The sequence below is a fragment of the Otolemur garnettii genome, unplaced genomic scaffold (genome assembly GCF_000181295.1).
Source record: "Otolemur garnettii isolate 467f Iridium unplaced genomic scaffold, OtoGar3 scaffold00259, whole genome shotgun sequence".
Lineage (NCBI taxonomy): Eukaryota > Metazoa > Chordata > Mammalia > Primates > Galagidae > Otolemur > Otolemur garnettii.
In genome coordinates, this window is record NW_003852654.1 from 488,754 (window position 1) to 512,864 (window position 24,111).

A 24,111-nucleotide genomic window follows, 5' to 3' on the forward strand; every position below is an offset into this window, starting at 1 on the left:
CTTGAGGCTCCGTCTCAAAAAAAAAAAAAAAAAGAAAAAGAAATTCATTATTTGATAAATGGTGCTATTACAATAGGCTATTAATTTGAATGGAAATAAAACTAGACCGATCTTTCTCTTGTGCCATACACAAAACATAATTATCAGATGAACTGAAGCCATAAATGTAAAAAGCAGAACAGTAAAAACTTTACAAGAAAATCTGAGAGACTACATGTGAATCTTGAGGTGTGGGAGATATTTTAACCAACCTCACCAACTCTGGAGATGCAAAAGAAAAAATATATTTGACTAAAGATTTAAAAAAATGGTAAAAGTTATAAACAAACTCAATAGATAATAGATCTTTGAGGAAATTGCAATATACATGACAAATAATTAATACTTACAATATACTTTTTTTATTAAATGTAAGAAACCAATAAGAATGGGCAAAGCAAATGAATAGTCAAATACCCCCAAATAAATCTAATAGCCAACAAGCATTTAAAAAGATGTTCAACCTCATTAGAAATAAAAAAGAGTAGCCAGGCAGTGTGGCTCATGCCTGTAATCCTAGCACTCTGGGAGGCCATGGCAGGTGGATTGCCTAAGCTCACGAGTTTGAAACCAGCCTGAGCTAGAGTGAGACCCCATCTCTAAAAATAGCCTGGCATTGTGGTGGGTGCCTGTAGTCCTAGCTACTCAGGAGGCTAAGGCGCAGAATCGCTGAAGCCCAAGAGCTGTGAGCTCTGATGCCAGAGCACTCTAATGTGGGGACCAAAGTGAGACTGTCTCCAAAAAAATAAAACAGAAAAAAATATATATAAAAGAGGACAATTAAAGAAATGGTACAACACTCTATACCTATAAAATTGGCAAAATTTAAAATCATGATAAAACTTATTACCAATGTGAATGCAGAGAGAAGGGCAGTATCATAACTTGATGGTAGAAAAGTATGAAAATTTCCAGTCTTTTTGGAAATTAAAATTAAAAGGGAAATTTCCCCTTTGTTCTAGTAACATCCGTCCTGACAATGTGTTGTACAAGAAATAAAAGCACCAGTATTTAGTAATGTAATGATGTAGAATACAGTGGCAAAAAAAAAAAAAAAAAACGCATTGACTAAACGCATGGTACAATTGACTTGGAGAGAGTTTTACTATGTGTTAATAAGTGAGAAATGTGCCAATTTTTAAAAACAAATAATTATCAAGAAAACCTCATGAATATATATTATACTGGGGTTATGTGGAAGGAGGGTGGAGAGCCAAATAGAACAAAGAAGACTAATAAAGTGACATTTAATATTTACATGTGTTTATATCTTTATAATACACATTTAAAGAAGACAAAACAAAATTTAACATAAATGATTTCAGCATTCAATTCAATAAGCAATGAACAAGAAAATGAGCAAAAGGAATTTAATTAATGAAAGTAAAAGCAGAAACTAATGCAACAGAAAGAAAAATGAGGATTAATAAATTGGACCAAGAGATGGTTCTTGACAAGACCAGTAAAATTAAGAAACCTCTTAGAAATATTATTTTTATAGAAGAGTCAAAAATAAGTAAATATGCAATATAAGGGATGAAAAAAGAGATATAAATTACTACAGACAGAAGAGTTTAACACAATCACAACAGACTATCATATAAATTGATATCAGTACATTATAAATTCCAGGGATAGAGATTACTTCATAGAAGTAATATATGGTCATATATATAACCAAAATTAACAGAAGGGGCAGAAAATTTTGACTAAACAGATGACCATAGATAATATTGAAAAGGTTATTTAATACTCTACTCTTCCAAAATGTACCCTAATTCCCAAAAGATGAAAAATTTCTGAACTCATGGCTAATATTATCCTAATACCCAAAGTATCCAAAGTTATCAAAAACACACCATATGTACACACAAGAGAACTAAAGACTAAACTTGTGCATAATATTGAGTGGGTCTCAATCATCCTGATCCTCTCTGTGGAAGCTTGGGTAGGCAGAGGGATGTTTTGTTTTCTCTCTTAAGCCCCTTGCTCCTTCATCCTCCCTGTACTCTACTCTCTAGATTCCACAGTGGCAGCATGCACACAAAGAGAAGAAATGGACAAAACTGAACAAAATATCAACCAATAGGTCAGATCTATGAAAAGACTTGGCAACTAGCATTTAAGCCAATAGCTCAGATGTCTGTATGCCTTAACGAGAATGTTCCTTTGAGTTCAACTAGTGTCACAGCCATCCTAACCTGATGTCTGCACCTTCATTCAACCAGCGTCACATCCCCACAATCCTGGCCCATGATCAGACCCCATAGAACCCGCCTTTACCTTGTGTCCATGTGCAGCTCGTCGAACTGGTCATGATGTATATAGTCCCAGGACAGTTCCACTGCACCCAGGTAGTATCTTCTGGTGGCACTGAAGCTGAATTGCCAAAGGCACAGAAAGAAGCAGGTGGAAACCTCTATTTGCATGACTCTCATTGTTAGAAAACATTAAACTGGAGAAATGAAAGATTAATTCTTCTCTAAAATATCTTTGGCTCCCAGGAGAAAAAAAGGTGTATTTTCTATGATTTAATGAAAAGTCCCCAATTTTTTGCAATGTATTTTAGAGAACTTCACCTGCTGAATGTGACAGAAACTTGAGCACCACCACACAGTAACTGACAGGATTGCTTCCTTTTTGGCGGTGGGAAACAGACACAGGAAGAACTGAAGAAAGGAGGCTGAGCTAAAGCTTAACCCATTCACCTCTGAGAGCATTAGGGGCATGAGATGTCTGCTTTTATCAGAGCCTTTAAGGAACAGGAGGAGGAGAAGGGAGAGGTCAAGGTGAAGAGGAGCTTTAATTTGTGCTCATATTCCTAACCTACTCCAACACTCTTCCTTAGTGGCAGCAGCAAGAGAATTTCTAGTTGTTGGTGAAAATTCTGGAATGTACTTGAACAACCAAGAGTAACCAGTATCCTATTAGCCACTCTTCCTCTACCCTTGCCCCTCACACAGCTGCCATAGAGTGACTTTTAATTATTTATTTATTTTTGTAGTTTTTGGACGGGGCTGGGTTTGAACCCACCACCTCCGGTATATGGGGCTGGCACCCTACTCCTTTGAGCCACTGGTGCCACCCTAGAGTGACTTTTTAAGAAGGGTTCTTCTGCTCAGAATCCTTCAATGGTTTCTGACTTCCTCAGAGTAAAATCCTACATCTTTCTTTACAATGGCTTAATGTGTTCCACATAGTCTGCATACCCCTTCTCTTAATATCTGTGGTTTCATTTCACTCTGTCTACAATGGCTTTCTTGCTCTTCCTTAAAATATCAAGCTCAGTGAGCTTCCAATATGGACTACCACATTTACCACATGTAAGTGCTTTATCCCGACTGGCACTAATGATATAACTCTGGGCTTGGCTTTTCTTGATAGAACTCACAACCACCTGGCATATTTTATTTATTTTGTAGTGTTGTTACGAGGTGCATTTTAAGGTTGTTTACATTTGGCCCAGGTACAGGACATATCTCTTTACATCAATGTAGCTATGCTGCCAGGCATGGAGGCTCAGGATGGTAATCCTAACACTCTGGGAGGCCAAGGCAGGTGGATTGCTTGAGCTCAGGAGTTTGAGATCTGCCTGAACAAGGGCAAGAACCTGTCTCTAAAAAACAAATAGCCAGGTGTTCTGGGGTACACCTGTAGTCCCAGCTGCTCAGGAGGCTGAATTAAGAGAATCACTTGAGCACAAGAGTCTGAGGTTGCTGTGAGCTATGTTTTCACCAACAACCAGAAATTCTCTTGCTGCTGCCACTAAGGAAGATTGTTAGAGTAGGTTAGGAATATGAGCACAACAGCACTCAACCCCAGGTGACTGAGCTAGACTCTGTCTCAAAAAAAATAATGTAGCCATGCTGAACTCACACAGAGGCCCTACACACATTACTATGTATAATTGGGAGTAAAAGTATTCCTGTTTATTCAATGGGTGATGAAACTGAAGCATGCATGTAGAGGTTGGGCAAGTTGTCATGTAGCTTGTAAGTGGCAGCAATCAAACCCATGCAAATCTGTCTCCAGAAATCATGTCCTAACAATTATGCTGTATTTCTCTGCCTTGGAAAAGAATAAAACCCAGTTCTGCCCTCTGGCAGTCACAGTCCAATGGAAGGAGACAGAAAGGTAGACAGTTACAATATAGGGTGATAAATTTTCTTCCAGGTGCTTCATACACAAACTATCTTATGAAGATATTGCAAAGTGGGTACAGATAAAGCAACTGAGGTGCAGTTAATTGGCTTGGCTAGGGCCACACAACTAGCCATTTGTCCTAAATAGACATTGTCCTAGCCACTGGTTGCATAGCAGTGAGAAATACAAAGAACTAGAAGAGGAACAACAAGCAATTATGACACATGAATAAGTTATACAGGATGTTAGAAGGTAACAATAAGTGCTGGGCGAAAAAAGTAAGCAAGGTTAAGGGGGAGTAAGCATGTATCAGGTTGAAACCTTGAAAGTTTGATTATGGAATCTCTCCCTGAGGTTACATTTCAGTAAAGGACTTTGGCTTTTCCACTCAGCGTAACAGGGAGCCTCGGTAGGGTTCTGAGTAGAGGATGGATGTTATTGGAATTATGTTTTCAACTGATCTTTGTGACTATGGTATAGAAAATAAGCCTTGGGAAGACATGCAAAGGTAGAAGCAGGGATGACCTGTTAACCTGGGCGAGAAATGGTAGTGGCTTGGGCTGTGGTGGTAGCATGCAGGGGCTGGATTCATTGTAAAGGCAATATATATGGGAACTGCAGATTAATTTTCGATATGAGGACTTTGAGAGGGGTAAGTCTGGAATAATTACAAGGCTTTGGGACAGTGAAGCTGCCATTAACTAAGATGGGGTTTGGTGGGGTGGAACGATGTACCTGTCAGTCTTCCCAGTGCCCACGCACACAGAAGGTTACCTGAGAGAAGATACCAGAGAGGGGCGAGGTCCAGGAGAACAGGTCTTATCAGGGAGACCACGAGGATGCACCTGCAGGGCCCTCTCCATGGTGACTTAGCTCTTGGGAATTTATAGGCTTAAGCTCCTAGAACCTGGAAATTTCCAAGTTCTGTGAAATCCTGTAGTTCTGTAGAGGCTGGACTAGCATCTCCCGCTTGATTCAAAATGGCGAATGGGAAGGGTACCTGTGGGGTGGAACTTGTAGACTGTCAATAAAAAAGAAAAGACCAAGCCAGTCGGGGAGCGTGGCCATTTGGAAATCTTCCATGCTGTAAGCTCCCGGCCGATGAATAAAGCCCTTCCTCTTATAACTATGGTATTTGGGTGCTCTTTCTCTCTGTTGGGCCTCGTCTTCCTACAACAGTTTTGGTTCCCTGACCCGGAAGCGAGATCACCCTTGGAGAGAACATGCACCTGGTAGTTGCTACCAATCCTCTGGACACCCACATGGGGGCCCCTGATCGGCCTGGGCGACATGAATCACGGAGCTCGCCAGGGAGGCAGTTTGGCCTCCCTGTGTGGACACCTTGACTGGGCTGAGAAGGGACCCCCTTGGTGGGTCTTTGAGGAGTCAAACACCAGGAGGAACTGGCATGCAGGAACAGGTACCTACACAGGGAGCCCCATTTGGGGCCCACTACAATTTTAGTGGAAGAGGAGCCTGATCACCTCCTGGGCGTTAGATCGCCAGCAGATCTGTTGAGACCAGATCTGCTAGAGCGTCAGCTGATCTGTGAGAGGTGTGTGAGAGTATGTGGATGTGGTGTGACTGAGAGAACTCCGTGGGTGGAGTTGGATCTCCCCTCCCAGGGCCTAGGGGAGTGTTGGTTTGCCTCTTATGGCTAAGTGGCAGCTTGAGTGGGAAATCGAGGCTGCCCAGGTTAAGAAATGCATTGGAATTGTGTGCATGTGAATGCTTGGAGAATGACTGAGATGGGTAACAATAGGTGGGGTTTTGTCCACCCCCCCCCATTCACGGGGTGAAACGAATGTGTATGTGTGCCCTTCTTCCCTGTTCCAACTTTGCCCCCTGGCTGTTCTGAGGGAAACTGGAAATTCCAGGTTTTCCGCTCTCTATCTTTGGCTGTCTTGGGGGAAAATGAAAAGACATTAGAAAGGGTTTTGTAGTTTTGTTACTGAAATTTCTTCAGTAAGTTTTTGGCCTCAGGAATTGAGAATTGAGCCTGTGTGCCACAGATCAGTGATAAAATGGCATTTTGTTGAACTGAGGGGCATGCAGGAGTTAAGAGTGCCAGAGATATTGGCAGAGGAACAGTGCCTTGGAAAGTGTTGTGGTCTGGGCAGTCTGGTGAGCTCTGGATGGCCCTTGAAAATCTGGAGGAGAGAGTGTAAATCTCATAGGGAACGGGGCTGTATCCATATCAGCAACAGGTCTCCTGGGTGGATAGCCTCCGAAAGGGGGGAGGAGGCCCAGGTCAGAGATTTCCTGTATGAGTCCCTTGTCTAGGGGTAAATAGTTAGTCCTGAGAGATATTTCGGCCAGGACTTGGTAGATGGAAAAATACCTTTACAAACTGAATGGGTGTTCTACCAAATGGATGAATTTAGCCCCTCACCTTGGGCAAGGTTATTAGGTCTTTGCAGCAGTTTTTTTCTGGGGAGAAAATTAGGGTGTGTGCGCCTTAGTCTGGGTGGAGCCAGCCAAAAGATTTCAGGCTGCTTATTCCTGACCTTGCTTGGGCTCAGAGTTTACACTTGGAGATGAGAGTCTGATATCTGAGCTCCCCTGAGACTGAAAAGTGGGGGTTCCCTGTCCAGCTCTGAATAAGAAAATCGTGTATCAATGTTATATCTCATAAAATGTCTCTCATTTGTAAAATGTAATCATTTGGTTGTTTAAATTGTTGGAGAAACTGAGTCTTTGTCAAAGGATAAGATTCTTGCTTTTTAAACCTTCTAATTATCAGTTTGGCCGAGTGAATGGGTGACTTCATAATGAACTGAGATTCTGTTTTATAGAGAATTTTAAGAATAAGAAAAATTAGAAAGAAGAATGGCATAATATAAAGAAAGAATCTTGTGTGATAAATTTTGTCCTGAAACAGAATGATTATATAAGAAAGTGAAAGGCAGGACAAAAGTTAAAGAAGGTTTAAAATGTTTATAGATTGTCTGTACAGATTAAATTAAAAAAGAATTTGTGAAAAAATTTACATGTGATTCAGTTGACTATGTATTTCCTTTAAAATCTTTCAGCATGTAATCTTTTTGAACCAATGTTTTAAGCCTTTTGATATTAGACAAACCTTCCAAAATCAAAAGTCTAAATTTGGGCTTGGCGCCCATAGTGCAGTGGTTGCAGTGCTGGCCACATGCACCAAGGTTGGCAGGTTTGAACTCGGTCCAGAAAACAAAAAGCACAACTCTAAATTTGGTCTTTTTGAAATATTAAGATCACTGAAAGGCATAGAAAAACAAATTGAACTCATTTTATTAAAAATGTATAGGAAACATTATTAAATATGATAATGATGATTAATTTTATGTAGATTATGATTTTATATATATACGTTCCAATATTGTAAAATATTGGTCTATTCTAACATATATTGTCAATAATTTTAATTCATCTAAAAAAGAAAAAGAAATATTAAAAAAAGTGGATGAATTCTCTCTAATTCAAATTCCTGATGTCTTTGAAAATTGAGTACCTTCGGGTTAAAATCAGATTTTTAGAACTTTTATTAGAAAGTTAACAGTCTATGAATGTTGCTAACCTAACTTCAAACAGAACAAAAATCAGTTATGTGAAACTAGGCTAGTTTATTATGGCTTTTTGTTTGAAATATTGTTGGTTCTTTCTATGTTCTGTTTTTCAGAAGTCAAGAAAATAATTCTCTGTCTTTTGAGCTATTTACAGCTTTTCAAGCAATATATGTACTTATGAACAGAGTTTGAAACATGTATTTTTCTCTCTCCTTGATTTTTTTGGAATTTGAAAATCATTAGTAAGTATTATTAATTTCTGACAATAAAGTTATTTGCATAAGTTCAATAAGAATCTGTTTTGTTCTATAAGACATGATGAAAACACTGGTTGTTTTACCAAGGCTTTGACTGGAATAGCATTTCCAGAGGTGTCTAGACTGCGTTAAGAAATTAAGATTGACTTTATAAGGCCAATAAAGAAAGCCCTTTGAAAAACTAGCCAGATCAGTAACCTTTCCTGATCTGTGGTAAGTAACAAAGGTCGCTTGCTGATGGGTCTGGAAAATTGAAATGTACTTGGAGACCTCAAGAGAAGAGGAATGTACTCCATGCATACAGGTATCTAATGGCACAAATGAAACCTGGGCTCATGAAAGGCTCTTGAGAAAGTCTAGCATGAAAATTCCTTATAAAAGGTTCCAGCAAAGAGTCTAGATGGCTAATAATAATTCTTACTACGCTTTATGCAAATAATCAGTATACTGAAGGTACAGATTATTTTGACAACTGAGTTGGTTCTACTGCAATTTGTCTTTAATAAAGAGAGAAATTGGAGAGAGAGAAAAATAATCCAAAGGAAAAAAAAAAGGCTGTGGCCCACCTGTATTAGATCCCAGCCTTCTCTGTGCTGTCAACTCATAAAATGAGTCCTTGAACTATTAAATGGGACTAAGAGACTGGCCAGAGTGTGGTATGAATGTGCGTCTCGAAAGGGAGACCTGGGGTAAAAATGGGTAACAAACAAGGGAAGCCCACCCCATTGCATAAGTTCAATAAGAACTTAGCCCAACAGCTACTATGTTGAAGCACTTTAAGAAAGAATTTGTAGATAACTATGACACTAAGAAAACTAAGGAGTCTTTATGAGTAGGAATGGCCCCTCTTTGGAAATAGATGGCTGTCAGAGAGAAATTTAAAGAGATCCCTAGTGTCTGAGGCATGGCACAGAGTTACTGGAAGGGGGGATCACATTGAGCAGTTTCCGTACATAGATACCTGGCTACAGCTAGTAGTAAACCCACCACCTTAGTTGAGAGGGCAGGTCGTGACAGTGCTAGTAACACAGGGACAGAAAAGGAAAGTGCTTTCCACCCTACCTAAAGTAGTGGTGCTGAAGATATTGGCAGATTTGGTATCAAAAGACATTATTGCAGAGACTGAGAAAGGGACACAGAAAACTACCAATCTGGCCCGAGTAAATGAGGTTCTCCAAGGAAAGACAGAGTCCAGGCCAGTTCTATGAGAGGTTATGTAAAGCGTTTCGAATGTACACTCCCTTTGACCCTAAGAGCCCTGAGAATCAGAGGATGGTTAATATGGCCCTAGTTAGCCAAAGCGCTAAAGATATATGGCAAAAACTGCAGAAAAAGGAGAGGTTTGCAGGTATGAACACCTCGCAACTCCTCAAAATAGCACAAAGGTCTTTATGAATCGGGAAGCAGTAAGCCGTAGAGAAGAGGACAGGCGCATGAAGCTAAGGGCCAATCTCACCGCGGCTCTGAAAGGCATGAGGGGAGGACCCCCTCCCTTTCAAAGAGGACAGAATCAAGGAGTACAAGGAAATAGGGGACCTAAGGTAAAAGGCCCCCCCTTGCGAAGGGATCAATGTACAACTGGCCAAGAGACAGGGCATTGGAAGAATGAGTGTCCCCAGAGGCAAGAAAGTATAGAAAATCCTAGAAAAGAGGTCACAGAACCGGAAGAGCAGGGAGCCCCCTATAACTTAGTGGGAGAGGCCCTGCTAGACTGAAGGGGACCAGACTCAGCCACCTCCAGAAAGTCCATGGTCCGAGTAAGGATTGGGGGCAAGGACATTGACTTTCTAATTAATACTGAGGGTGAACACTTGGTAGTCACCCAGCCAGTAGCCCCTCTCTCAGACCACAGGATTGACATAGGAGCAACGGAGCCACTGCTGAACAAGCCTTTGTCTCCTTTGGAAATGTTCCATAAGAGGCCATGAGGAAATATAACTACAACTGCCCAAACCAGATCTGATGTCCGCCTTGGGAGTAGAGGCTGTTTGTGACTCAGCCAGGAGGACTGAGGCCCAAACTGGCCCAGTGGTGGCTGCGGGTCTGAGCGAAAGATAACTTCCCAGGGCTGTGCTCAAGGTAAAGACTGCCTATTGCGACATCTAGGGGTATATGGCTACAAAGTTTCTAAGCAAAAGACTCAGATCTGCCAGCGGCAAGTACCTTATCTAGGATTTATTATCCAGCAGGGAGGGAGGAATCTAGGCATGGAGAAGCAGCAAGTCATTAGTCACCTCCCCACCTCCACAAGCCAAAGGCAAGTTTGGGAATTCCTAGGCGCAGTTGATTTCTGTCATCTTTGGATCCCCAACTTTGCCATCTTGGCTAGACCTCTGTATGAGGCAACTAAAGGAGAGAAAGAAACGCCCTTAGAGTAGGGAAGAGAACAGAAACGTGCACTCTCCCAACTAAAGATGGGGCTAATGACTGCCCTTGCACTGGAATTGCCAGGTCTAACCAAGCCCTTCACTCTGTATGTCTCAGAGAGATAAAATGGCTGCAGATATATTAACCCAGCTGGTTGGGTCCTGGCCAAAGCCTGTAGCCTACCTCTCTAAGTAGTTAAATGGAATGGCAAAAGGATGGCCACCCTGCTTATGGGCTCTAGCCACTACTGCTCTCCTTGTGCAAGAAGCTGATAAGCTGACTCTAGGGCAGGACCTCAGAGTAAAAGTACCCCACTCTATGGTCACTTTAGTGGACACTAAAAGACATTTTTTGACCCAGCCACACTCCTTCCAGCCAATGGAAGAGAGACTGAGCATAACTGTGTAGAATTCATAAATAATATGTACCCTAGCAGACATGACTTGTGTGACCAGCCATGACTTGTGTGACCAGCCTTGGACAGATGCAGACTGGGATTTGTATGTTAATGAAAGCAGTTATGTGACGGCCCAAGCCCTGGAAAAAGCCATTAGTCAGTGATGTGTCATCTGCAGCTAGTTCAACACCCGCCAAGGACCAACGGTACCCCCAGGAATCCAGTCATATGGAGCAATGCCCTTCGAGGACTTTCAGGTAGACTTCACTGAAATGCCCAGATGTAGAGAAAATAAGTACTTGCTGGTGATGATGTGCACCTACTCCGGATGGGTAGAAGCATATCCTACCCGCACCAAGAAGGTGCAAGAAGTCACCTGGGTACTCTTGAGAGACATTATACCACAGTTTGGGCTCCCACTGAGGATTGGGTCAGACAAGGGACAAGCATTCACCTCCCAACTGATCCAGAAGATGGCTAACATCCTTGGCAGCACCTGGAAACTCCACGCAACCTACCGCCCACAAGGCTCAGGAAAGATGGAATGCACGTATAGAGCTATTAAGGCAAGTTTAAGGAAAATATGCCAGGAGACAAACTTACAATGAATAAATGCCCTGCCCTTGATATTATTTAAAATTAGATGTACTCCTACTAAGAGAACAGAATTCTCACTGTATAAGATCTTATATCATAGGCCACCACCTGGAGCTTGCCAAAATCCCCCTGGAAATTAGGAAAAATATTATTAAAAAAGCAATTGCAAGCACTGGAAAAGGTGGTAAGGACAATTTCAGAAATAAGTGAATGAAAAATGTCCTGTTAGTTTGTTTTCCCTTGTCTACCCTTTCTCTCCAGAAGCTGTGATGTGGGTCAAAGATTGGAACATGTCACCCCTGAAGACGAGGTAGAAAGTCCCTTACAACGTTATCCTGACCACACCTACAGCTGTGAAAATAGAAATTCCTGCCCGGATCCATTACAGCAGGGTGAAGCCTGCCGTGGAACCAGAGGAGAAACAGCCCCTGTCTAAGAGGAGCCGGACCCAGCAGGACGTGAACAATGATAGCTGATCCTGAGTTCCCATGGCATGGGCTCCACACTGCAAGGACTCCTGAATTAGCAAAAGTATTGCCCAGAGAAATCGTAGCATGGGTTAGGTTGCCACTCTGGTTTAAATTTAACAATAGGCTAGCCTTCTTAACAGAAGTAGTGCAAATAATAAACTAAAGCTTTGAATAACTTGTAGGCCTCAAAGCTTAGACAGGATAAAGTACATATTCAGGACCATAAGAGCAAAAATTAGTAAACTCTGCCAGAAAGCAAAGCTTACTTAGATACAGGCCTTGCCACTGGTATTGTTCAAAGAGGCCTCTGTCAATTCTCTGCAATTTAGCAGGAACTCCTAAAAGAACTGAAAAAGACTGAACTAAAAAGAGAAAAACCCTAGAAAAAGTAGCAAGGAATGTCTCCACTGAGGTAATTAACTGTGTTCTGTTTAGTCTTTTGTGTCTGTACATCCTTTCTCTCTAGAGAATCAAGGGGACCAAGTCTAGGTCTAGAACTGGTCCCCCTGAAACCAAGGTAGAAAGGACTTTACACAATCATCCTGACCACATGCACAGCAGTGAAGGTAGAAGGAATCCTCACCTGGAGTCATCACAGTTGGCTAAATAGGACTTCACTGCCCCTTGAAAAGTAAAAATAACTTTTAAGACAATCAACATGCCCTGCTGGGAGCTGGCTGGTCAATGCACAGCTGAAGCCTGAGGAAACTCCTCGAAAAACTTGTCTTAATTAGACTTTGAACTTTGGGAAAAGAGAGGAAAAATATCACAGAAAAAAGTAAAACTTATATATATATATGTTAGCCCACTACCACGATACTATTAAGGCCTAAGTAAAAACCCCAAGAAAAATCACAGTCCCTAAAACCTTAATGCTAAAAAGTAATTAATACTGGCACCTGCAGAAACAAGCTGATATTGAGAGCCCAAATTAAAAATAGAGTCTCAAAAGGGGGGAATGAGAGAAGATATCAGAGAGGGGCGAGGTCTGGGAGAACAGGTTTTCTCAGGGAGACCACAAGGATACACCTGCAGGGCCCTCTCCATGGTGACTCAGCTCTTGGGAATTTATAAGCTTAAGCTCTTAAAACCTGGAAATTTCCAAGTTTTGTGAAATCCTATAGTTCTTCAGAGGCTGGACTAGCATCTCCCGCTTGATTCAAAATGGCCAATGGGAAGGGTACCTGTGGGGTGGAACTTGTTGACTGTCAATAAAAAGGAAAAGACCAAGCCAGTCAGGGAGCAGGGCCATTTGGAGATCTTCTGTGCCATAAGCTCCTGGCCTACAAATAAAGCCCTTCCTCTTATAACTATGGTGTAGGCGCCGCAGGTACAGGAGTTCATTTCCTTCCCAAAGCTTATTTGTGGAGATTGCAATGTTTTTAAAAAATGCCTTCCTATACTAAAACACATCACAGGATCTGATAAATATGTGCTCAATGTTTACATTAACGCATGTGGGGGCTCTGGCTTCCTTATTTTCAATGAAGTCAAGGGTAACATTTTCTAACCGGGGGGAAACCCAGCCGCGTCACGTCGGGAAACGCGCCTCCAGCGGACCAGGCCAGAGGGCCAGGCAAGGCAACCCTACACCTGGGAGGCTTTCTGCGCATGCGCGTCTCCTCGCGTCCGCTGGGCTGGGATACAGGACCTGTGACATTACCCGCCAAGCTTTGTGACGCAGTTGCCTACCAGGTCAGGAAGCTGTTACCCCGGCCCGGCCCACCCTTTTCCGCTACCGCCGTGGGAATGGAAACATCTGCCCCACGTGCCGGAAGCCTGCTGGCGGCGACAACGGCACGCCACTCCACGTCCTACTACATAGATCCTTTGCGAGTATCCTCGCGAGACGAACTCACCGAAATGGCCGTGTCTGGTCAAGGTAAGGGCGGGCGAGCAGGCGGCGGGCGCAGCTAGGAGCCGCCTTCCTGGGCCTCCGGAAGGGGAAGGGCTCTGCGCCTGCCAGTCCCAGCTGAGTTCCCCCGGGAGTCCGAGCAGCGCTTGGGCTGTAAGAGAACCCAGGGCTCGCCTCAGGCCCGGCCGCTCCCAAGGTCACGCATCGGGCTGGGCTGAACCGCTTCGGGGTGTCCACTCCATGGTGTCTCTCCCAGCCTTCCCGCGACTCTTAATTGCTAAAGCGGGAGACATTGCGTCCCTTTTCTCAGGAGCGATTTGGCTCCTTGAGACTAGCTTCTTTGTCCCTTTGGACGTCCGTGGGGATAGTAACTATCTTTTCTTTATTCGGCATATTCAAAGGAAGATTCCTTATAATTCTCAGTGAACTACATCTTTAAATTATGCTTCTTACTCTATTTTGAGTGCTTAAGCTGTGTTTGAGTACTGGCTCACAGGATCCCATTGTTAAACAGAGCCATCGTTGAAAATTAAATTATATACACTTAAATCATATTTAAAACAGGTTGGAAAATACTCAGAACTCTTCACTTTTTAAATATTTGCTGTTATTTTATTGTTACCAATACTAGAGAGGTTATTCCTATCATATCTCTGAAGGAGATACCATGGTATGGTGGTTTCAGTGATGTCACATTCACTCATATACTCCTGGTGAACGAATAAGCAATGAAAGACAGTTTGTACATACTACAGGTCAGTATTTTCCTAAATGCAGTTCAAACCTTTTTTTTTTTTTTTTTTGAGAGTCTCACTGTCGCCCTCAGTAGATGGCATGGCATCACAGCTCACAGCAACCTCCAACTCCTGGGCTCCCGCGATTCTCTTGCCTCAGCCTCCCAAATAGCTGGGACTACAGGCGCCTGCCACAAGACCCGTCTATTTTTTTGTTGCAATTTGGCCGAGGCGGGGTTTGAACCCGCCACCCTCAGTATATGGGGCCAGCGCCCTACCCAATGAGCCACAGGTGCCGCCCCTCCACTTTAAACTTTTACCAGCAAACCACTGAATTTAGATGATTCTAGAGTCTAAGGAGCTGGAATGTGACTTATTTTTCAGCAGAGAGGACTGCTCTCATTCATTTAAAATGTATATAGTTTTCTCAGGTACTTGCACCTAGGTCATTGCAAAAAATTTGGAGGTTAACATTAATTTCAATCCTTATTATACTGATAATCGCATAATACTGTGATCATTGATTTTCTAGGCCCATAACAGTGGCTACTGACCTACTTTTGTCTATCATAGTGCTTAGCACTGTTTGATGAATCACTGAAGTTTGGTGAACCAAATGTCTCTGATTTATTCTCCCTTTGCACTGGAGCTCCCTATTGGCTTGGTCAGATTACATTAACGAAACTGAGAACTAATTCTTGTATTCACTGATATTCTTTAACCCAGGAGCAGAGTTTCTTCAGTAAAGGTAAAGTTCTGTTGTTACATTAGTGTTGGGTCCGAAAAAGCCTCCCAAATTAACCCCAACCAACAAATTCGAGACTCGCTCGGATGTAAAGGGCATAAGGTGAAATTTATTACAGACCCGGGAGGCCCCGGGGGCCCGGGGGCCCCAGGCCTGGACTCTCCTGGCATGCAAGCCGAGGACGAGCCCCGAACTTGGGGTGAAGGCAGTTTTTATGGGGTACAGAAAGCAAGAGGGGTAGGGTCGGATACGAGTACACTCCTGATTGGTGGTTGATGATTTCACTAGTAAAGGAGGATTTGGATTGGTACAGGTGAAGGGTAGGGGATTTCTTAACCGGGGCTAGAGGTGGTGTAGCCTAATTAGGAAGGAGAATACCTGAATTTCTTTTCTTTTTAATTTTAATTTTAATTTTTTATTTTTTTTTTATTGAATGGTAACTGTGTACATTGATGCACTTTGGAGGTACAGTGTGGTGTTTTCATACACAATCCAAGACACTTCCATCAAACTGGTTAACATAGCCTTCATGTAACTTTCTTAGTTATTATGTCAAAACATTCATATTCTACTCATAGAAAGATTCACTCGTACCCTTGCAAGATGAACCACAAAAGTGAACCCTCGAATCCCTCTCCCTCCACCCTCTCCCCCCTCCCTCCCAGAATACCTGAATTTCAAGGAAGTAGATACCTATTGCCTATTATGGGAGTTGTTCAAGGGAACTGATACTTATTGCCTATTATGGCAGCTGTCTGTCTTAGGTGACTCAATTCAACGGCTTAATGGCTGTGCAACCAGGGGTGGGGGAGGCAGCAGGGAGTGGCCCTGCGGTTTAACAGAGCAGACAAGAAAATGGCGCTGGTCTGGCCCTTACATTAGCAAAAAAAATAAAAATAAACTGCTTGTGAGGCCATAGAGGACCCAGTTCCTCAAATATCCACATTTCAGTTCTACTATGTTGGGGACCAGCCACTCACCAGGATCGTGGGGGCACCTGCTAAAGTGGAATTGACTGAATGGGGAAAATGAATACAGGAGACACACAAAAATATGTTTAAAGTGGGTCCAGGGGTTCCCATTAACTGTGGTGAGGATACAATGGGGGCCCTGTACTTCGACAACTCAGGATTTATTGAGCTCTCATAATGCTAATTTCAGGTGAGAGGGTCTATATGAGCTAATGGAGAGCTGAGCAAAGGTCAGTGTGTGGGCTATTTTTGTTTTGCATTAGCAATTGTACGAATTTGCCTCTTCCTTAAATGATAGTTGACTATACTTGGCCAGTGCATTCCTGAGAAACAAGGAACATAACCTTAAGGCAAACAGAATGTGCCCAAATCTGCTTGGTTGGCCTCGCTGTTCCGGGCTCCCAAGGGGCTGGTAGACCCTTTGTTTCCCTGTGGGGAAAACAGGCTGATGCCAGTGCCCACGTTGGAAGCTGGGACAGAAAGAAGTCCTTATCTCTGCCCCAGAGGTCCTCCCTCTGTTTGTGTGGGTTTTGATTGCGCATACTGTTCCCAGTGACTTTTACAATACCCACCTTCCAGGATTTCTGCGTTCCAGCCCCCTTCAGTGGTGGAGCCTAATCCTTTCATGGGGGGAGGGGAAGCTGCTCCTCCCAGCTTGATCTTGCTGCACTTACCTTGCCTTGCTGCACTTGCACATGGCTATTTGCATTATAATGTGCCAGGGTCATTTAATCTTTTTTTTTTTTTTTTTTTGAGAAGGAGCCTCAAGCTGTTGCCCTGGGTAGAGTGCCCTGGCATCACAAGCTCACAGCAACCTCCAACTCCTGGGCTTAAGCGATTCTGTTGCCTCGGCCTCCCAAGTAGCTGGGACTACAGGCGCCCACCACAATGCCCAGTATTTTTCGGTTGTCATTGTCGTTGTTTGGCAGGCCCGGGCTGGATTTGAACCCTCCAGCTCCTGTGTAGGTGGCTGGCACCTTAGCCGCTTGAGCTACAGGCGCCAAGCCAGGCCATTTAACCTTTAAGCTGGCAAGTTGCACTGCTGTTTGCTTCCTCAAGCCTGTTTTATGCAAGAACTGCACAGACTTGTTATTAGTCAGCAAAGCTACTTTTATTAAAAACCAATTGAAGTGCTAAAGCTAAGCTGCTGTTTTGTTGCTCAGTTAAACTCCTAAGTTCTATTTGCTCTTTGACGTTTTTTCCTCTTGGGCTCAGGGTCTCCAAACTCTTAATTTCCCCACATTACTACATATAGATTTAAGATCTATCTAAAATTAATGATAACATAACGTAATGATAACATAATTTAATTATGTTTTGTGTATGCTGTAAACGTTGACAGTTTTTTTTTTTAAATACAAGTATGTAGTAATTACAACACCATTTGTTGAAAAGACAGACTTTCTTTTCCCTTATTCAATTACGTTGATGTCATGTTTTTAAAAATCAAATTATATGTTTGCCTCTGTTCTTGGCTTCAGTATTCTTTTCCATTGTTATATTTGTGTATCCTTAGGTCAATTCAATACTTTGTTGAATAACATAGCTTTTATAAATCTTGAAGTATATAAAAGTCTTTAAATTCCTCCCCCACACACACAATTATTGTTGCCACCCTTGGCAGTTTTTTTTTTTTTTTTTCCTGAATGATTGCTACAATAACTCCAATTCCACATGCTTTTTTTTTTTTTAAAGACAGTCTCACTTAGTTGCTCTCAGAGTGCCATGGCATCACAGCTCACAGCAATCTCACACTCTTTCGCTCCAGCAATTCTGTTGCCTCGGCCTCCCCAATAGCTGGGACTACAAGTGCCGGTCATAACTCCTGGCTATTTTTAGAGATGGGGTCTCGCTCTTGCTCTTGATCTTGCTGAAGCTGGTCTCAAACTCATGAGCTCAGGCAGTCCATCTTCTTGGCCTCCCAAAGTACTAGGATTACAGGCATGAGCCACTGTGCCCTGCCCAAGTTCTTTTTTCAGTGTGACTTTTAAGTTCTTCCCACCAAGAGCTGGAGTCTTTTTTTTTTTTTAAGACAGAGTCTTACTTAGTCACCCTCAGAGTGCCATGGCACCATGGCTCACAGAAACCTCAAACTCCTGGGCCCAAGTGATTCTCTTGCCTCAGAGAAGGCAGAGTAGTTGGGACAACAGGCACCTGCCACAATGCCTGGCTATTTTTTTTTTTTTTTTTTTTTTGCTTAAGTCATCATTGCTGTTTGGCAGGCCTAGGCCAAATTCGAACCTGCCGGTCCCAGTGTATGTGGCCAGAGCCCTAACTGCTGAGCCAAGAGCTGGGGTCTTTATTCCTCTTCCTGATCGGTGTGATCTGTGACTGCTCCAGAGTTCAGTAGAAGTAACACTACATTTCCTCTCTCCCATTCTTGGGACAGTCACCTCAGGAACTCAGTTACCATGCTGTAAGGAAGCTTAGTCTAATCCACATTGAGAGACAATTCTTATGTCTTCAGATGATTCCAGATCCCATCCTTAAGTCTTTCAGTTAAAGCCTCAGACATCATGGAACAGAGATTAAGTCTTAATGATGTGACCAAATACCTGATCACAAAATCTGAAAGCGCAATATTAATTAAACATGAAGTTTTGGAATAATTTGTTCTATAGCCACAGTAACTGGAACACTACTCTAGATTCTTTGCACTTTCGCATAAATTTTAGAACCAGTTTGTCGATTACATAAAAATTTACTTTTTGCTTGGAATTGTATTGAATATATCATTTTGGAGAGAATTAACACTTAAAATATTGAGTCTTGAAAACAAACACAGTATATGTCCATTAATTTAGGTCATCTTTACTTTGTTTCTCTCAATAGTATTTCATAGTCTACAGTGTTGAGGACTTTGCATCTTTTATTAAATTTATTCCAGTGTAATTTTTTGCAATTAAAATTGTTTTTCCATTCATCATTTCTAATACATAGAAATTTAGCTTTTATATTGGTATTGTATCCTATGACCTTGCTAATTCAGTTATTTTAGTAGCTTTTGGTAGATGTCTTTAGGTTTTCCATACACAGTCATGTTATCTACCAATAAAAGTAGTTTCATTACTGTACCCACTTCTAATCTCTGCCTTTTATTTCTTTGTTGCACTGGCTAGGACCTCCAGTAAGTGTTGAATAGATTTTATGGGAAAGCATGCCATATTTCACTGTTAAGTATAATATTAGCTGTACATTTTTTCATTGGTGTCCTATCTCACACTGACAAAGTTCCTGTCTATTCCTGTTTTCATATTTTCATTCTGATTTTTTTCTTGAACATAAAAGATTTAGAAGTGTATTGTTTAATTTCTTGTATCTTAAACCTCACAAGATAATTATTTTGTTCAGTAAAGGTTTATCTATCTACCCGTTTACCTTATTCCAACGCCCATGAACTCTTTTTGCATTTCCAGACTTCCATCCGACATCATTTTTTTCTCTGCTTAAATAACATTAGTGTTCCTCTTTGTATGTTACTTTTATCTCATTCTTTCTGATCTGGAACTTTAGTTATATAAGTCTTTAACCCGTTCTTGAACATTCTTTTTTTTTTTTCTTTTTTTAGAGACAGAGTCTTACTTTGTCCCTCTTGGTAGAGTGCTGTGGTATCACAGCTCACAGCAACCTCCAACTCCTGGGCTTAGGTGGTTCTCCTGTCTCAGCCTCCTGAGCAGCTGGGGCTACAGGTGCCTGCCACAACACCCGGCTGTTTTTTTTGTTGCAGTTTGGCTGGGGCCGGATTTGAACCCACCACTCTTGGTATCTGGGGCCAGTGCCCTACTCACTTAGCACAGGTGCTACCCTTTTTATTTTTATTTTTTGAGATGGTCTCACTATGTTTGTCGCCCTTGGTAGAGTGCTATGGCATCACAGCTGACAACAACCTCAAATTCTTGGGCTTAAGCAATTCTCTTGCCTCAGTCTCTAAAGTAGCTGGGACTACAGGCACCCACCACAACACCTGGCTGTTTTTTTGTTGCAGTTGTCATTGCTGTTTTAGCTGGCCTAGGCGGCGTTCCAACCCTCCAGCCTGGGTGTGTGTGTGGCCCGTACCCTATCCACTAAGCTATGGGTGCCGCCCTTTTTTGAACATTTTTATTTGCTTGTTTCAGCATCTTGATCATCTCTGATTCTGCTTCTGTTTTCTTTTTCTTTATGTGGCTTTGCCTTTCTAGGAGTAAGAGTAACTTTTTATTGTTTGCTCAGCATTGGTGAAAACGAATCATAAGAGACTCCATGCCAGATGAAGTTGGTCCTTGTTACAGTAAACAGTTTTGAATGGCAAATTTCCTACATTTGTTTAGCTTAATGCAGTTTGTTTCCAGGGAAATAGGGCTGGGTGTAATAGGTAAGCTTGAGCTTATCTCATGGAGAAAAGGATTAGACATTTTGTTAATTGTTTCTCCTTTGAGCAAATCACTTAATCTCTGAGTCTTCATTTCTTAATTATAAAATTGGGTTACTAAGTAGTACCTGTCTTCTGTGGATTTAGTTAAATATACATATTTAAACATATTGCCTGGTAAATAGTGAGAGCTCAATTAAAGATTACCTCGTATCTTCATTATCATTAGAGATCCACTTAGTACTGAAAATTGGTTTGCAGGCTACTGAATAGTATTGAGTTACCACTGAAGAGAAAAAGCAAAGATGAAAGTGTTCATTTGGGATGCATCATTAAGCATAACTGGCAGTTTTTCATAGATCTTTTTTGTTATTCTTAAATTTGAGAGGAAAAACTAGAGGGCTGGGCGGTGCCTGTGGCCCAGTGTGTAGGGTGCCAGCCCCATATGCCAAGGGTGGTGGGTTCAAACCTGGCCCCAACAAACTGCAACAATAAAAAAATTAATGGTTGTTTAAAAAAAAAAGGGAAAAAAAAACTAGAGGGCTAATTCTGGTTTCTCAAGGATTTTTTTTTCATGGAACATAGACATTAGTATTTGTTGATTTTAGTGTGAATTTCCAAAATTACAACTCAATTTCAGAGTTGATTTACTACTGCATACTTAATAGTAATGATATTTGGAAGTTTTATATCACATATATGTTTCTTTTTTTTTTTTTTTTTTTGAGACGGAGCCTCAAGCTATTCTTCTGGGTAAAGTGCCATGGCATCACAGCTCATAGCGACCTCCAACTCCTGGGCTCAAGCGAGTTTCCTGCCTCAGCCTCCCAAGTAGCTGGGACTACAGGTGCCCACCACAATGCCTGGCCATTTTTTGGTTGCAGCCATCATTGTTGTTTGGCAGGCCCAGGCTGGGGATTCGAACCCACCACCTTAGGTGTATGTGGCTGGTGCCTTAGCCGCTTGAGCCACAGGCGCTGAGCCCACATATATGTTTCTTTAAAAATATTTTACTGTAGTTAGGAATGGTAGTGATTTTTTAAATAGAAGTAAATATTTTATTTAGTATCTTAATTCTTGTAGGAAACTTTGAGGGAAATTTTGAGTCGCTGGACCTTGCAGAATTTGCTAAAAAGCAACCATGGTGGCGCAAGCTGTTTGGGCAGGAATCTGGGCCTTCCGCTGAAAAGTATAGTGTGGCAACCCAGCTGTTAATTGGAGGTGTTACTGGATGGTAAGTGATATGAAAGATGTCCATTGTCTTTTCTGCCTGATTTAGTATTGCAATTAGAGGTACCATCTTCTTTAACCAATGAAAACATACTGACTTTTGGTGAAATTGGTCACTTAATGTGTAGCAATGTCATGTTAAAGTATATTCAATGGTTACACATAGTACTTACTGCATGCCCCAAATTGCTTTAACTATTTACATAGATAGCTTATTTCCTTCTCACAACTCTAGAATTGGTACTATTATCTATACTCATTTTATAGGAACTGAGGCTCAGAAAAATTAACTTGCCCAAGGCCAAATAACTAGTAAATGGTTGAATGAGTAGCTAGTGACTTAATTACCTATGTCAGATGATAACTTAATGTTACATAGCTTATGGTTTCATTTGTAATAAATTCAAAAAATATTAATAGCAAATTTAGTAAGTGAATATCAAATCTATAAATCTTATAAACTCTTCACATTTGAAAATTTTTATTGCACAGTATAACACAAATATAAAACGGTATGTAACAAATGTATATTATAATAAATACTTATAAAGTGAACCTATGTATTAACCACTCAGGCTAAAAAAAATATGGCAAGCACCCCAGAAACACTAGAGATTGTTAAGTAGTTATTTTGTTAATCAGTTAGTATTGATTTTCCTTGTAGTTGTATTACCAGTTCTATAACTAAATAATATATTGTAACTAAATAATATATTGTAGTTTATCTGGTTTCAAACTTTAAGTAAATGTAGTCATTATTTATTCTTTTGAGTCCTGCTTTGTTTAACTTGACATTTTATATAGTCAACCATGTTGTGCATAGTTGTAGTTTACTCATTTTTATTTGTATTCAGAATTCCATTGTATGACTATACCACAGTATATCCACTTGATGGCTGACATTTGAGTTGTTTATATTTTTGGCTAATATAAACAGTGCAACTATACTCTTTTTTTTTTTTTTTTTTTTTTTTTTTGAGACAGAGCCTCAAACTATTGCCCTGGGTAGGGTACCTTGGCGTCACAGCTCACAGCAACCTCCAACTCCCGGGCTTAAGCAATTCTCTTGTCTCAGCCTCCCAAGTAGCTGGGACTACAGGAGCCCACCACAACACCCGGCTGTTTTTTTGGTTGTTGTTGTTTGGCAAGCCGGGCTGGATTCGAACCTGCCAGCTCTGGTATATGTGGCTGGGGCGTTAACTGGTTGAGCTACAGGTACCGAGCCTATAAATACTCTTAAATTTACCAGTGTGTATGTTCACACATTTATGTAGGGTCTGTACCTAGGAAATTATTAGGATATAGGGTATAAGCATCTTCAACTTCGTTACATAATGTCAAACCAGGCTTGGTGCCCATAGCTCAGTGGTTATGGTGCCAGCCACATACCGGGGCTGGTGGGTTTGAAGCCTCCTGGGCCTGCTAAACAACAGCTGCAACAAAAAAAATAGCCAGGTGTTGTGGTGAGCACCTGTAGTCCTAGCAACTTGGGAGGCTGAGGCAAGAGAATCACCTAAGCCCAAGAGTTGGAGGTCATTGTGACGCCACAGCACACTACCCAGGGCGACATAGACTCTGTCTCAAAAAAATAAATAAATAATGTCAGACCACTTTCCAAAAGTAATTGTAGTAGTTTACACTCACAGCAACAAGGACTGAGTATTCTTGTTGCTCTGCATTCTTGCCAGAAGTTGATATTGCCGGAGTCTTACATTTTTGCCAGTCTGGTAATATGATAGTGGCATTTTATTTTTCATTCACATTTCCCTGAGAAGGGGTGAAAATGAGCAACTCTTTTACTTTTGTTGACCATTTGATCTCCTCTTTGACTAAGCTCCATTCTAATCTTTTTCTATGAAGATGTTATTCTTTGTCTTATTGAGTTGTAAGGGTTCTTCATATATTTTGGGTTTTTGTTTTTGTGAATCAGAGTCTTTCTGTTGTCTGGGCTAGAGTGCAGTGGCCTCCTCATAGGTCACTTGAACCTCAACCTCCTGGGATCAAAAGATCCTCCTGCCTCAACCTCCTGAGTTGAGTGTATAGGTGTGCACCACTACACTCAGTTAATTATTTGTAGAGATGGAGTCTCACTATGTTGTGCAGGCTGGTCTTGAACTCCTGGCTTCAAACGATCCTCCAACCTTGGCAAAGTACTAGAAATACAAGTGTGAGCCACCATATCTGGCCCATGTCTTTATATATTTTGCATATCAGGCCTATGTTGGTTGTATGTATTACAGATACTCATTCTGTTGTTTTCTTTTGCTTTATGCTATCTTTTAATAAACTGAAGCTTTTATTTTAATATAGTCAACTTTGGCTCGGCGCCTATAGCTCAAGGCTCGGCGCCTATAGCTCAACCGGCTAAGGCGCCAGCCACGTACACCTAAGGTGGCAGGTTCGAATCCCCAGCCCA

At 41.6% G+C, this 24,111-nt stretch overlaps 2 protein-coding genes across 2 annotated transcripts in view; one reads left to right on the plus strand and one right to left on the minus strand.

The window, feature by feature from the left end:
- F8 (coagulation factor VIII) overlaps nt 1-2,681 on the minus strand; it is a 217,711-nt gene extending 215,030 nt beyond the window's left edge. The window contains exon 1 of the mRNA XM_003802734.2: nt 2,323-2,681. Within this exon, the coding sequence (XP_003802782.1) occupies nt 2,323-2,477 (155 nt within the window). The 5' untranslated portion in view covers nt 2,478-2,681. The remainder of the gene's footprint in view (nt 1-2,322) is intronic.
- Nucleotides 2,682-13,456: 10,775 nt separating this feature from the next.
- FUNDC2 (FUN14 domain containing 2) overlaps nt 13,457-24,111 on the plus strand; it is a 20,748-nt gene continuing 10,093 nt past the window's right edge. Inside the window, exons 1-2 of the mRNA XM_003802736.3 lie at nt 13,457-13,694; nt 21,549-21,699. Of these exons, the coding sequence (XP_003802784.1) occupies nt 13,562-13,694; nt 21,549-21,699 (284 nt within the window). The 5' untranslated portion in view covers nt 13,457-13,561. The remainder of the gene's footprint in view (nt 13,695-21,548; nt 21,700-24,111) is intronic.